The 14,137-nt window shown below is 39.3% G+C and overlaps 1 protein-coding gene across 2 annotated transcripts in view; it reads right to left on the minus strand.

The window, feature by feature from the left end:
• Nucleotides 1–470: 470 nt before the first annotated feature.
• Nucleotides 471–14,137, minus strand: part of LOC147114896 (kinesin-like protein KIF20A) — a 71,156-nt gene continuing 57,489 nt past the window's right edge. For both annotated transcript variants that reach the window (XM_085992967.1, XM_085992968.1), the window contains exons 16-19: nucleotides 6,926–7,115; nucleotides 3,249–3,331; nucleotides 2,891–3,010; nucleotides 471–885 (exon numbers count right to left, since the gene is read on the minus strand). In XM_085992967.1, the coding sequence (XP_085849093.1) occupies nucleotides 592–885; nucleotides 2,891–3,010; nucleotides 3,249–3,331; nucleotides 6,926–7,115 (687 nt within the window). In that variant the 3' untranslated portion in view covers nucleotides 471–591. The remainder of the gene's footprint in view (nucleotides 886–2,890; nucleotides 3,011–3,248; nucleotides 3,332–6,925; nucleotides 7,116–14,137) is intronic.

Raw genomic sequence — 14,137 nt, forward strand, 5'->3', positions numbered from 1 at the left:
CAACCAGGAATAAAGTACAGACAGGCTGTCCCCCGTGACAAGTCTGATGCAGCTTTCCACTTATAACCATGTCAATGTTTTTGGCACCAGTCAACACTTATATATAACATTTTCTGTGAGTTGTGCATATCCAAAGATTTATTTAATATTGGCAACCCTGATTTCAGCCTCCTTCAAAAAGGTTTACAAGAGCTGTGCTTGATCAAACCACTGCTCGAGATTGTGGCCCATGGCCAACATTTAACGAGTAATCTTGCGTTACAAAGGGTTTATTTGATCTTGAAGCATCCATCTACTAGTAAACATTTCCCTGAATTCATCTTGTTCTCTATAGCCCACTTTTCTATTTCCTTATTATTAAGTGCTCTGGTTGTCCTTAACTGACCTTCTTTAAGCTTCTAGCCCTCACTGCCTACAGTAGTATTGCGGTATGCTGCACTATTAGGAGTCACTATAAAAATACTAAAAGCTAGTGGTTGTTAATTTATTTTTAAAAAGTTCAACTTTTATTTGCTTACATTTCAAAAAACAAGACTATGTTTAAGCATTAAATGACATGTATAATTAGACCCAACATGAATTAACAATGAATTATTCATTAGCTTTACTTGGTGGTGATGGCAGTTTTCCAGACACTGCGTTCTTTTTAACTTTCAGTCGGGGAGTCAGCTCCCTGGATTTAAAGAAACTTGTTTTTGAAGGTGAGCCAACTGCCAGTTTGGATCCAGTTAAATTTGCAAACAGCCTTTTTTTCATTTGTGGTGGTCTTTCAGCATTAGATAGCTTTGTAGAGAGAGCAAGCTCTTCCTGGAGTTTCAACACCTTATCTTGTAGTTGATTGATTTGGCCAACATGTTCTTCTTCAACATCCTTAAGCATTTTCTCCTTAGAAGAAGGTGGTGAGGTGGAACAGAATAAAAAAGGGAATTTTAGGAAGTATTATTCAAAATAAGTTTGGTTTTGTGAAACTCTTTAGTACCATAACAGTTCTAGAATAATGCAGAATTCACACAGGACTCAAAATTTACTGTGTGCAATTTATTCAGATCTATTGTATAGAATGATTCCCTAAAATAATTGCCTGGGGGGGCTGGTATTTTATATTTTTATGAACTAGTTTGAAATACTAAAAGTAGCCAACCCATGTATCAGCATTTCACCTATAGACAGCACATTTTAGAAAAAGAAAGCATGAAGTTAGAGAGTTTTGTTTAAATTATGAACTGTGGAACAAAATTGACCATTTTTATCTACAAAGTACAGAAATCTTGGGAAGTAAGCCAATAAGCAGGGACTGAATGGTCTAATTGTGTTGCATTCAGAGACTACACACAAATTACCTATCAACTGCACTATCCCCATTGGATACAGTTGAAATTTCCCTGAGCGCACATCCAGTGCAGGGGATCTAGTGGAGCTTCACGTATCTAAACATAATTTACATTCTGCTGCCCTGACCACCTGCAGTCTGGAAAATTACATTTTCATAGTCTCAGCAGCAGATTAATTCTCAAACACTGTACCCCATACTCCATCACCCTAGATTCTATTTTTAAATTAGATCATTTTAATGCAATATTTACTTTCTGGAAAAAAGGATTCTAATCTCAGTTGGAGCTCAATGATTTTACACTTATATCCTCTGATCAAGTTAAATAACCTGGTTGCATCTACATTATGTTTAATCATTCATTGTATCATAGTATAATATGGCACAGAGGAGGCCATTCAGCCCATCGTCCCTGTGCCAGTTCCTTGGTAGAGACCCTCTCCCTTGCTCTTTCCCCATAGCCCGATAATTTTTTCCCCTTCCAAGTATTTATCCAATTCCCTCTTAAAAGCTACTTTTGAATCTGCTTCCACCACCCCTGAGGCAGAGCATTCCAGATCGTAACTCGCTGCATAGGAAAAAAGGTTTTTGCACATTGGCACTCTTTTGCTAATCACCTTGAATTTGTGTCCTCTCGTTACTGACCCTCTGCCACTGGAAAGTTTCTCCTTATTTGCTCGATCAACTCCTCTTAACCTTCTCTGCTTTGAAAACAACAGCAGCTACTCCAGTCTCTCCACATAACTGAAGTCCTTCATCCCTGATACCATTCTAGTAAATCTCTTCTGCACCCTCCAAGGCCTTGACATTCTTCCTAAATTTGAACTACACGCACTTTTCTGTTCCTGCACCACCTTTAAAATTGTACCATTTATTTTATATTGCCTCGCCTCATTCTTCCTACCAAATTGCATCACTTCACACTTCTCTTAAATTTCATCTGCCATGTGTCTGCCCATTTCACTAGTCTGTTACTATCCCCCACATTGTTTACTACATTTCCAAGTTTCGGGTCATCTGCAAGTTTTGAAATTATGTCCTGTTGACCCAAGTCCAGATCATTAATATACATCAGAAAGAGCAGTGGTCCGAACACCGACCGCTGGGGAACACCACTGTATACTTCCCTCCAGTCTGAAAAACAGCTGTTCTGCCCCTTAGCCAATTTTGTATCCATGCTCCCACCATCTCTTTAATCCCATGGTCTTTAATTTTGTTAACAAGTCTATTATGTGGTACTTTATCAAATGGCTTTTGAAAGTCCATATACACATCAACCACACTGCTCTGATCAACCCTTTCCGTTACTTCATTCTACCCCTCAATCTTCACCATATAATAAATTCAATTAAGTTTTTCCACATTAGTTACTTTCCAGGAAAACCCAAAGCATGCTTTTTTTAATTATAAATACACTGCACATTTTAAGTGTGGTCTACATCTAATTACACAGGTAAAAATTACAACTCATTTTGGTAATACAACTAAATACAGTTATGTCAAGATTCCATGTGCAGTTTAATAAACAGGGAATAAAAGTGCTTATATTAAAAAGTATACCTGCTTTGTTATAGTCCAATTAAGTTTCTTCAATTCTTCGTTACATTCTTGATAATTTTTCTCTGCCACCTGCAGAGCTGTACAAATCTCCTTCATCTCCCTAGTCATGGACTTGGTCACCTAATACCAGAAGAGTTAATGAATAGCAGTTTAAAATTCATATGTGTTGTCTATATTTGTTTGTTTAAAAGTTTAACTAAAATATATGATCAGAGAAACATTGCGATCAGATAAAATATTAGTGTCTAGTTAGATGATGCTTTTGAGAAGCTAACGTTATGGACCTTAGCCCTTAATACCATGACATATGATTTTAGCAAATTGAATTAGAAGCATTCATTGAGATAGTACATAATACCTGATCCTTTTCTTCAAGCAGTTTCACAGACTGTTCTTCAGATATGACTTTACTCTTATATAATTCTTTATATCTGTTTAACTCTGTGGAGAAAATGCTCTTTTAGTTCTTTCTTGCATAATCATTTTTGACTAAAATCTCTAATTATAAATGTATACTCAGAAATAGAGAACAGAAGGATGATAAGTGAAAACAAAGTGCAAAAGGACACAAATAGACATTTTACAAGTCTCTAATACCCAGCTCCCAATACATATGGAGCATAAAACATTCAGAAGTAATTTAAATCTTCCCAGTTGATAGGTTAGGTTAGAAGAGATCAAGTTCGGATTGACTGAATAGACTGCTGTACAGTTAATTTGAGGGTTTCACTTAAATATAACTACAAATATTGTGGGCTCTAGCAACGGAATCATTTAATATCTAAAATTATAAAAGACGACTGGATGATTGTTGCATTGACATTCTGGTATCATAGGAACTTGCATTACATCTTACTAAAGTTCCAATTTTCCAGAACATAAAACAGGGAAACATGCACAACTAACTCATGTACCATCAGTTTACAGCTTTTTGAAATCTTACAAATTTCAAAGAAGAAGAAAATTCCTTAATACAAATTTCAGTACAGAAGGAGGCCATTTGATCCACAATGCCTATACTGGTGCTAACGTTCCCATCACAGCCATCCGATTCCTGGTCTCTCTCTGCAACCTTAACTTTTTTTTCCTCCTGATGTCAAAGTCCCTTTTAAATATGATAGCAAAATACTGCAGATGTTGGAAATCCGAAATAACAACAGAAAATGCTGGAAAAACTCAGCAAGTCAGGCAACATCCGTGGAGAGAAATTTGAGTTGACGTTTCGGGTTTGACCCTTCTTCAAAACTGGAGAGAAAAGGAACTAGATCGAAGGCAGGGCTGCGATCGGACAAACGTCAACTCAAATTTCTCTCCACGGATGTTGCCTGACTTGCTGAGTTTTTCCAGCATTTTCTGTTGTTATTTCCCTTTTAAATATAGCCACCTGTGAAAATGTTCCATATTCTAATAATCCTGAAAAAAATCCTTTAAACCTCACAATTTAGGATTCCAGTACAAATCCTAAAAAATTGTGCCTCGAGATTCACCAAGCAGTGAAATTAATCACAATATTGAACATTTCTACAAGATCCCTTCTGCTCCATTGAATACCGTCCTAGTAAATACCATAACTAGATCTTCTCATCCTTGGCATCATCTTAGTAAACCATTTTCCATGGCTCAAATATCCTTTCCATAATGGGTTGCCAAAACTGCACACAGTAACCAATGTCTTTTACAGGATCATCATCACCGCCTTGCTTTTGAAATCAGTGCTCCCAAATCCATTTATCCTTTTTATGGCTTTTACCAACAGCAATCCGGCTTTTAAAAAAGATTTATATTTATACCCCTAGATCTCTCCATTTTACTGTCCAGGGTACATTTCCATTCTCTATTCCTTTCCTGCAAAATATACTTCACCTGAACATACATTTGTCAAATATTTGTCCACTCTCCTAACTTTTATGTCCTTCCGTGGTCTCATGCAATCTTCTCAGTTTTCCATGTCCCTAATTTGACACGGCCAGTAAATTTTGATACAATTCCCTCTTTCTCCATATGGAGAAGTGCTCCCTGGGGCACTCCACATCTTATCAAGAAATATCCATTTATTCCTACTCATGTCTTTTAACCGCTCTATCCATGCTGCATCTTAACTACCAATCACCTTAAATCTTCTCAGCAAATATCTTGACACTTTTGAAAGTGTAAATATAAAATCACAACTACTGCATTCCCTTTGCCCATATATTCAGCAAACTTTAAAAAAGTGTTGGCCATCTCCCCCTCGCCTTACTAAGTGCTCACTACTATCCCTTAATATTGTCTGTGTGGGATCATGTGCAAAATGACTGCCATGGCAATATAATTCACTGTACATGAAGCATTTTGAAATTAAATAAGGTGTTCTATCAATTAAAGTCTTTAGCAGTTCACCCACTACTGTTGAGGCCAATAGTTTTCTGGATTATTTATGCACCCTTTTTGTAAATACTAAAACATAGGTGCCATAAGTGCAAAGGCATTTTTTCCCCCAGAACAGTAACTTCAAAATTTGGTTTGTGTGAAAAAGGAAATTGTGTAACTAGTATACAAATTTACAATACCTGCCATTACATACTTTATAATAAGTAATGCAAATATGCCCATGAAGTACATGGAATTAAACTGATTTACCAAAAAGTAAAGAATTTACAGAAGTACAAGATTATAATATGAAATAAGATGTGACTGGTCTAAAGAGGATTTTTGCCTTCATGTTCAGTCATAGCATACCTTAAACTAAACCTTCATTCTCAATTCAGTCATGAAAATTTAAAATTAGATATAAAACCTAAAAGAACCACAAATGGGTTTTCAGAAGTCTTGTATGATAAAACACCATTCTTTTGCTCTGCTTAAAGCCTAGCATTCAATCAGCATCTCCTATATGGTGTTGACACTTTGGAAAAACAAATGAACTTGCGTTTATTTAGCACCTTATCAGGTCAAGGCATCCCAAAGTATTTTACAAACAATGAATTACTTTTGAAATATAGTCACTGTTCGATAGACAAACACAGCAACTAATTGCACACACAGCAAGTGACTGAATGACCAGATAATTTGTTTTTGGTGGTGATCAAGGGAGGAATGTAGAAACAGAAAGGAAGAGAAAAGCACCACAGAAAAGAAAACAGAAGGTAAGAAAAATAACTCTGGAATGTCATGTGTACACAGTGCATTTAATAAAACAATATAAAAATTTAAGGGTCCTCATACAGGAAAGACAAAGTTAGCATGCAGGTACAGCAAGCAATTAGGAAGGCAAATGGCATGTTGGCCTTTATTGCAAGGAGATTGTAGTACAAGAGTAAGGAAGTCTTACTACAATTGTACAGGGCTTTAGTGAGACCACACCTGGAGTACTGTGCACAGTTTTAGTCTCTTTATCTGAGGAAGGACATACTTGCCTTAGAGGCAGTGCAACAAAGGTTCACTAGATTGATTCCTGGGACGAGAGGGTTGTCCTATAAGGAGAGATGGGAGTAGATTGGGTCTATACTCTCTGGAATTCAGAAGAATGAGAGGTGATCTCATTGAAACACAAGATTCTGAGGGAGATTGACAGGATAGATACTGAGAGGTTATTTCTCCTGGCTGGAGAGTCTAGAACTAGGGGGAAGAGTCTAGGTTAAGGGGTCGGCCATTTAAGACCGAGATGAGGCGGAATTTCTTCACCCAAAGGGTTGTGAATCTTTGGAATTCTCTACCCCAAAGGGCTGTGGAAGCTGAGTCACTGAATATATTCAAGGCAGAGATAGATAGATTTTTGAACTCATGGGGAATCAAGGGATATGGGGATTGGGCAGGAAAGTGGAGTTGAGGTTGAAGATCAGCCATGACCTTATTGAATGGTGGAGCATTCTCGAGGGGGGCCATATGGCCTACTCCTGCTTCTAATTCTTTTGTTCTTATATTTTGCCCTAAAGGGTAGATTAGTCAAATTTGGCCATTAACAACAAAAGATACAACTAGGTTTTGTATAACATTATATATTGCTCTACATGGCACAAAAAAAAGTGTTCCAGATCAAATAAGTGTGCCCCTTACCATTTTCGTTTACAACAACTTCTAGTTGAAGACTCTGCAGCCGAGATTGTGTTTTTAAAATTTCCTCCTTGAACCATGCCAACTCCTCCAGCAGTCCAGTTATAGATTCAGAATTTGAAGCAACAAGAGCAGGTTGACTTTGGTATTTACTCACTGCAGCCATCAGCTCCTCCACTTTTGAGTCCCTCACCTTGGAAAGGGATAAAGTTACAATGTTAATCTTAATATGCTTCTAGTTACAGCAACTATAAACTTGTGTATGCTAGCATTTTATAGTGCAATAAGCAATATATTTCTGAACTTCATTACGTGAAGATTTTATTATACCTTAGATTTGGTATGTGAGGTGCACTTTTCATTGAAAACTCACCTGTTACACCAGTTGGTGGTGTGGTCATAGGTCTTTTCAATGTTAAAAAGGAGGTATAAAAGCAGCTATTTTGAGAGAGAGTGCATCACCTGCTGATCTGCCACAAATCATTCAAAACTGCTTTCTGAATTCCTCAGCCAACCTCTTCCCAACGCTCTCCCCTCCCCCTCCCCCCTTTCAGTTACTGAAATTTCAAATAATTTAAAAATCAAAACAGTACTTCATATAATTAAATTTGTCAATCTTTTAATGCTTTCATTAAAGTTCTTACTCAAAGACCTCCACCTCATCCAAAAGCCTGGGCTTGGACTTAATATTTTTGCTCAAACTATGACTGAGCTGAATTTATTTTGTAAAGTTTGAGCAATCCCTCCAATTTTCCCCGATTGCATTAGTACCAGTCAGCTATACTGATGGGAATATTTTTCTTTAACTTCTAGCACTTTCTACTCAGTAAAGTTTCTTCAAATAATTTTGAAAAACAAGAGCACAAATATTGAGGTCAAATGTATAGAGTGTTTATCTTTAAAAAAATGCACAAGATTGACAGAGGCAGCTGTACAAAAGATCAGAGCTGTGCGCAATGCCACAGGAGATGACTACTTTTATACAACTCTGATCGTTTAAATGTCATTAGAGGTAGAATAGTTTTTTTTTAATTTTTAAAGTTTGTAGACTACTGGTGGCTGCAGGAGTGACAAGACTGCAAAAACTGCTCTGCCATTACATTAAAAAAAAAATTAAATTCATTCTCAGGATGTGGACGTCATTTCCAAGGCTGGCATTTATTGCCCATCCCTAGTTGCCCTGAAAAGGTGATGGTGGATCTTTTTTTTTTTTGGAATCGGCAGTGCTCAGTAGCAGTTTGATACAACAGAATAGCTGGTTTGGCTAGAGGGAAGTTAAGAGTCACCCTTGTTTTTGTGGGACTGGAGTCACATAGGCCAGACTGGGCAAGGACAGCAGGTTTCCTTCCTTGAAGAACATTAGTGAACCAGTTGGGTTTTTACCACAATCAGTCAACTTCGTGGTCACTTTACTGATACCAGGCTTATTTCTAGATATTGTAAACTGAATTCAAATCCTCAAACTACCATGGTAGGAATTGACTTCATGTTCTTTGGATTATTGCTCCAGACCTCTGGATTACTAGTCTAGTAACATAATCACTACACTATCATGCCTCTAAACACTGGCAACTTCTATTAAATAAGGCCATCTACGAAGATAGTAGAATGGCAAATCTGCATGAAATTCAAGAATTTTAAAAAAGGTTTAAGAACTGATAAGGGAACAAGCCATTCTGGATTTAGTGATGAGTAACGAACCAGAATTAGTTAACAATCTGACAGTAAGCAAACATCTTACAAATAGTGACCACAATATGATTGAGTTAGATATCAAGTTTGAGTGGGGAAACATGAGTCACAAAGTAAGGAAAACCTTGAAGGGATGAGTAACAAATTGACCACAGTAAACTGGGCTGAACTGTCAATGAGTAAACCTAAAGACATAATGGGAAGTATTCAAAGTAGTATTTGGTATGATACAAAACCAGTACATACCCCTAAAAGGCAAAGGCTCCACTTCTATAGTTAAGCAACCAGGGTCAACAAATGAGCTATCAAGCTAAAAGAAAAAGCTTTCACAAATGCAAGGAAAAGTAGAAATCCAGCAGATTGGAGAGCTATAAAAAGCAACAAAGGGATTCAAAGTAATAAGCGGTGCAAAATGGGAACATGAATAAAAACTTGCAAAGGATATCAATGCACAACAGTAAAAGTTTCTATAAATATATTGAGAGAATGGTAAAGGGGAATGCGGGTCCATTAAAGGGAAGTGCAGGCAAGACTATAACGTAATAAGGAAATGGTAGACTTTATTTTTTGGAAGTTGTAAAAAAACTATATTCCACTGAGAAGAAAAGGGTGTAAAAGAAAAGACAGTCATCCGTGACTAAGTAAAGAAATTAAGGATAGTATTCGACTAAAAACAAGGGCATATAAGGTAGCCAAATCTAGTGGGAGGATAGAGGATTGGGAAAACTTTAAAAGACAGCAAAAAATAACGAAAAGATTGATTAAGAAAGGGAAGATAGATTATGAAAGTAAATTAGCAAAAAATATAAAAACAGATAGTAAGAGTTTTTATAGTTATATAAAAAGAAAAAGGGTGGCTAAAGTAAATGTTGGTCCCTTAGAGGATGAGACCGGGAAATTAATGGTGGGAAATATGGAGATGGCAAAAACACTGAATGAATATTTTGTATCAGTCTTTACAGTAGAGGACGCTAAGAATATCCCAACACTGGACAAACAGGGGGCTATAGGGGGGGGGGGGGGGGTGGAGGAGCTAAACACGATCAAAATCACTAAGGAAGTGGTACTCGGTAAAATAATGGGACTCAAGGCGGATAAATCACCTGGACCTGATGGCTTACATCCTAAGGTCTTGAGGGAAGTAGCGGTAGGGATTGTGGATGCATTAGTAATAATTTTCCAAAACTCCCTGGACTCAGCAAAGGTCCCGGCAGACTAGAAAACTGCTAATGTAACACCCTTATTTAAAAAGGGCAGTAGACAGAAGGCTGGAAACTATAGACCGGTTAGCCTAACATCTGTGGTAGGTAAAATTTTGGAGTCCATTATTAAGGAGACAGTAACAGGACATTTGGATAATCATAATTAAATAGGACAAAGTCAGCATGGTTTTATGAAGGGGAAGTCATGTTTGACAAATTTCCTGGAGTTCTTTGAGGAAGTAACATATAGGGTGGATAAAGGGGAGCCAGTGGACGTAGTGTATTTAGGCTTCCAAAAGGCATTTGACAAGGTGCCACACAAAAGATTATTGCTTAAGATAAAAAAAATCACGGGATTGGGGGTAATATTCTGGCATGGATAGAGGATTGGCTATCTAACAGAAGGCAGAGAGTTGGGATAAATGGTTCATTCTCAGACTGGCAATCAGTAACTAGTGGTGTTCCGCAGGGGTCAGTGCTGGGTCCCCAACTCTTTACAATCTATATTAACGATTTGGAGGAGGGCCCGTGTGTAACATATCAAAGTTTGCAGATGATACTAAGATGGGAGGGAAAGTAGTGAGTGAGGAGGACAGAAAAAACCTGCAAGGGGACATAGACAGGCTAAGTAAGTGGGCAGAGATTTGGCAGATGGAATACAATACTGGAAAGTGTGAGGTTATGCATTTTGGCAGGAAAAATCGTAGAGCAAGTTATTATCTTAATGGCAAGAAACTGGAAAGTACTGAAGTACAAAGGGATCGGGTCCTGGTGCACGAAACTCAAAAGGTTAGTATGCAGGTGCAGCAAGTGATTAAGAAGGCCAATGGAATGTTGGCTTTCATTGCTAGGGGGATAGAATATAAAAATAGGGAGGTATTGCTTCAGTTGTACAAGGTATTGGCGAGACCGCACCTGGAATACTGCATACAGTTTTGGTGTCCATACTTAAAAGACATACTTGCTCTCGAGTCAGTACAAAGAAGGTTCACTCGGTTAATCCCGGGGATGGACATATGAGGAGAGGTTGAGTAGATTGGGACTCTACTCATTGGAATTCAGAAGAATGAGAGGCTATCTTATTGAAACATATAAGATTGTGAAGGGGTTGGATCGGGTGGATGCGGGGAGGATGTTCCCGATGATGGGTGAAACTAGAACTAGGGGGCATAGTCTTAGAATAAGGGGCTGCTCTTTCAAAACTGAGATGAGGAGGAACTACTTCACTCAGAGGGTGGTAGGTCCATGGAATATGCTGCCCCAAAAAGCTGTAGAAGCTACATCATTACATAAATTTAAAACAGAAATAGAGAGTTTCCTAGAAGTAAAGGGAATTAAGGGTTACGGGGAGCGGGCAGGAATTTGGACACGAGTCTAGGTTCGGATCGGACATGGCCCTGTGGGTAGCGGAGCGGGCCCAGGGGCCGCGTAGCCTGATCCTGCTCCTATTTCGTGTGTCTAATTCTGTTAGATTCAGGAGATGGTTCTGTGATAGTAGATTGGCGGTTAGGATCAGATCAGCCATGGTCTTATTGAATGGCGGAGCAGGCTCGAGGGGCCAATTGGCCTACTCCTACTCCTATTTCTTATGTTCTTATGTTATTTTTAGTGTAGAAAAGGACAAAATACCAGCGATACGAGGGAATGTAAAAATAAGTGAAGGGGAGGAGCTTTGGACTTGTTTTTTTTTAAAATAGTAATAGGGAAAAAAATGGGACTCAAGTAATGTTCTCTCTAATTTTGGGGGGTGCACGGTCCCTTTAATAGGCTGCGCGGCCCCAAAGTTTCTGTATGCGTGAAATTTCACATTTGAAAAGCTGTGCTCAAGAAACTAATGGGACTGAAACCCGACAAATCCCCTGGACCTGATGGCCTACATCCTAGGGTTCTAAAAAAGGTAGCGGATGCATTGGTTGCGATCTTCCAAAATTCCCTAGATTCTAGAACAGTCCCAGCGGATTGGAAGATAGGAAATGTAACCCTGCTATTTAAGAAAGGAAGGAGAGAGAAAACAGGGAACTACAGGTAAGTTAGCCTAACATCAGTTAGTCATCGGGAAACTGCTGGAATCCATTATTAAGGAAGTGGTATAGGGGCACTTAGAAAATCATAATATGATTAGGCAGAGTGTACATGGATTTATGAAAGGGAAATAGTGTTTAACAAATGTATTAGTCTTTTGAGAATGTAACTAGCAGAGTAAATAAAGGGAAACCAGTGGATGTAGTAGATTTGGATTGCCAAAAGGCATTCGATAAGGTGCCACATAAAAGGTTGCTACGCAAGATAAGGGCTCATGAGGTTGGGGTAATATATTAGCACGGATAGAGGATTGGTTAACAGACAGAAAACAGTAGGGATAAACCGATCATTTTCAGGTTGGATGTAACTAGTGGGGTGCCGCAAAGATCAGTGATGGGACCTCAGATATTTACAATCTATATTAATGACTTAGATGAAGGGACCGAGTGCAATGTATCCAAGTTTGCTGATGATACAAAACTAGGTGGGAAAGTAAACTGTGACGAGGACACAAAGAGCCTGCAAAGGATAAGTGAGTGGGCAATAAGGTGGCAGGTGGAGCATAATGTGGGGAAATGTGAGGTTATTCATTTTGGTAGGAAGAATAGAAAAACAGAATATTTTTTAAATGGTGAGAAACTATTAAATGCTGGTGTTCAGAGATTTAGGGGTCATCATACAGGAAACACAGAGTTAGCACGTAGGTACAGCAAGCAATTAGGAAGGCAAATGGTATGTTGGCCTTTATTGCAAGGGTGTTGGAATACAAGAGTAAGGAAGTCTTACTACAATTGTACAGGGCTTTGGTGAGACCACACCTGGAGTACTGTGCAAAGTTTTGGTCTCCTTACCCGAGAAAGGACATAGGAGGCGGTGTAACGAAGGTTCACTAGGTTGATCTCTGGGATGAGAGGGTTGTCCTCGGAGTAGTTTGGGCCTATATTCTCTGGAGTTTAGAAGATTGAGAGGTGATCTCATTGAAACATAAGATTCTGAATGAGATTGACAGGGTGGATGCAGAGAGGTTGTTTCCCATGTCTGGAGAGTCTAGAACTAGGGAGCATAGTCTCAGGATAAGGTGCTGGCCATTTAAGACAGAGATGAGGAGGAATTTCTTCACTCAGGGGATTGTGAATCTTTGGAATTCTCTACCACAAAGGGCTGTGGAAACTGAGTCAGAGTATATTCAAGGCTGAGATAGATAGATTTTTGGACTCTAGGGGAATCAAGGGATATGGGGAATCGGGCAGGAACGTGGAGTTGAGGTCAAAGATCAGCCATTATCTTATTGAATGGCGAAGCAGGCTCGAAGGGCCGTACGGCCTACTCATGGTCCTAATTCTTATGTTCTTTTATGTCACTGCATTATTTAAGGGGGCGGGGTGGGGGGGTGGGGGGTGTGGTGTATGTGCCTTTAAGAGCAATTGTGGTGTATGTGCCTTTAAGAGCCCCAGGTGTGCGTAATGCCGGTAATTGCCACTTGGGCTATATAAGCCTGTGTATTGTGTATATCCTGTAGAACCCCCCCCAGACTTGCTTAGTAAATACCTATGAACCAACTCCTGTCTTCAGTGTCTTTATCTACACACGGACACTATAGTGGCGACGAAGTGGAAACGGACTTACCTGCAATTCGGCAGCACCTCAAGGACATCGATTCCTCCAGCGTCCAGAAGACTCAAGGAAGTTATAGAAACTGTGGTTTCACCAGCTGTCCAAGCTGGTGGCAGGTACTGCACTAATCCTTCCTGGGCGTCAGGCTGGGGCTCCAGCGTCGGGCTCTACAGCTGAGACAGGCAGCGAAATCGGAGGCAAGCAATAACGGACTGGGAGGGTGCACTCGGGAGACGGCCGGCGCGGCAAGCAGGTCAGCGTTTAGACCTCCGTCGGGAACGAGTCTCCCACAGTGAATAAACGGAAACCACAGTAAAACAGCGTTATCAGTAGCAGCGGCGGGAAAGCGCAGGAAGCGCCATATCGTTGCTACAGAGAAAAAAAGCGTGGGAAGCGCCATATCTTTTTTTTGAAATGCCTAAGTCTGGCAATATGGATGCTTTTGATAACGAAACAGAGCCTAACTTTGGCAATATTGATGTTTTTGATAACAAGATAGAGAATTGGACCACATATGTAGAAAGAGTGGAGGTGTTTTGCACCGCAAATGGAATAGAAGATGAAAAAAAAGCTTCAGTGCTTCTGGATCTAATGGGCGCAGAAACATACAAGCTGTTACACAACTTAATCACTCCAGCCGAACCGATGGACAAGAATTTTGAGGAGATTGTTGATACCCTACACT

This window comes from Somniosus microcephalus, chromosome 7 (genome assembly GCF_052327205.1).
Source record: "Somniosus microcephalus isolate GS21.2 chromosome 7, FLI_Smic_1.0, whole genome shotgun sequence".
Lineage (NCBI taxonomy): Eukaryota > Metazoa > Chordata > Chondrichthyes > Squaliformes > Somniosidae > Somniosus > Somniosus microcephalus.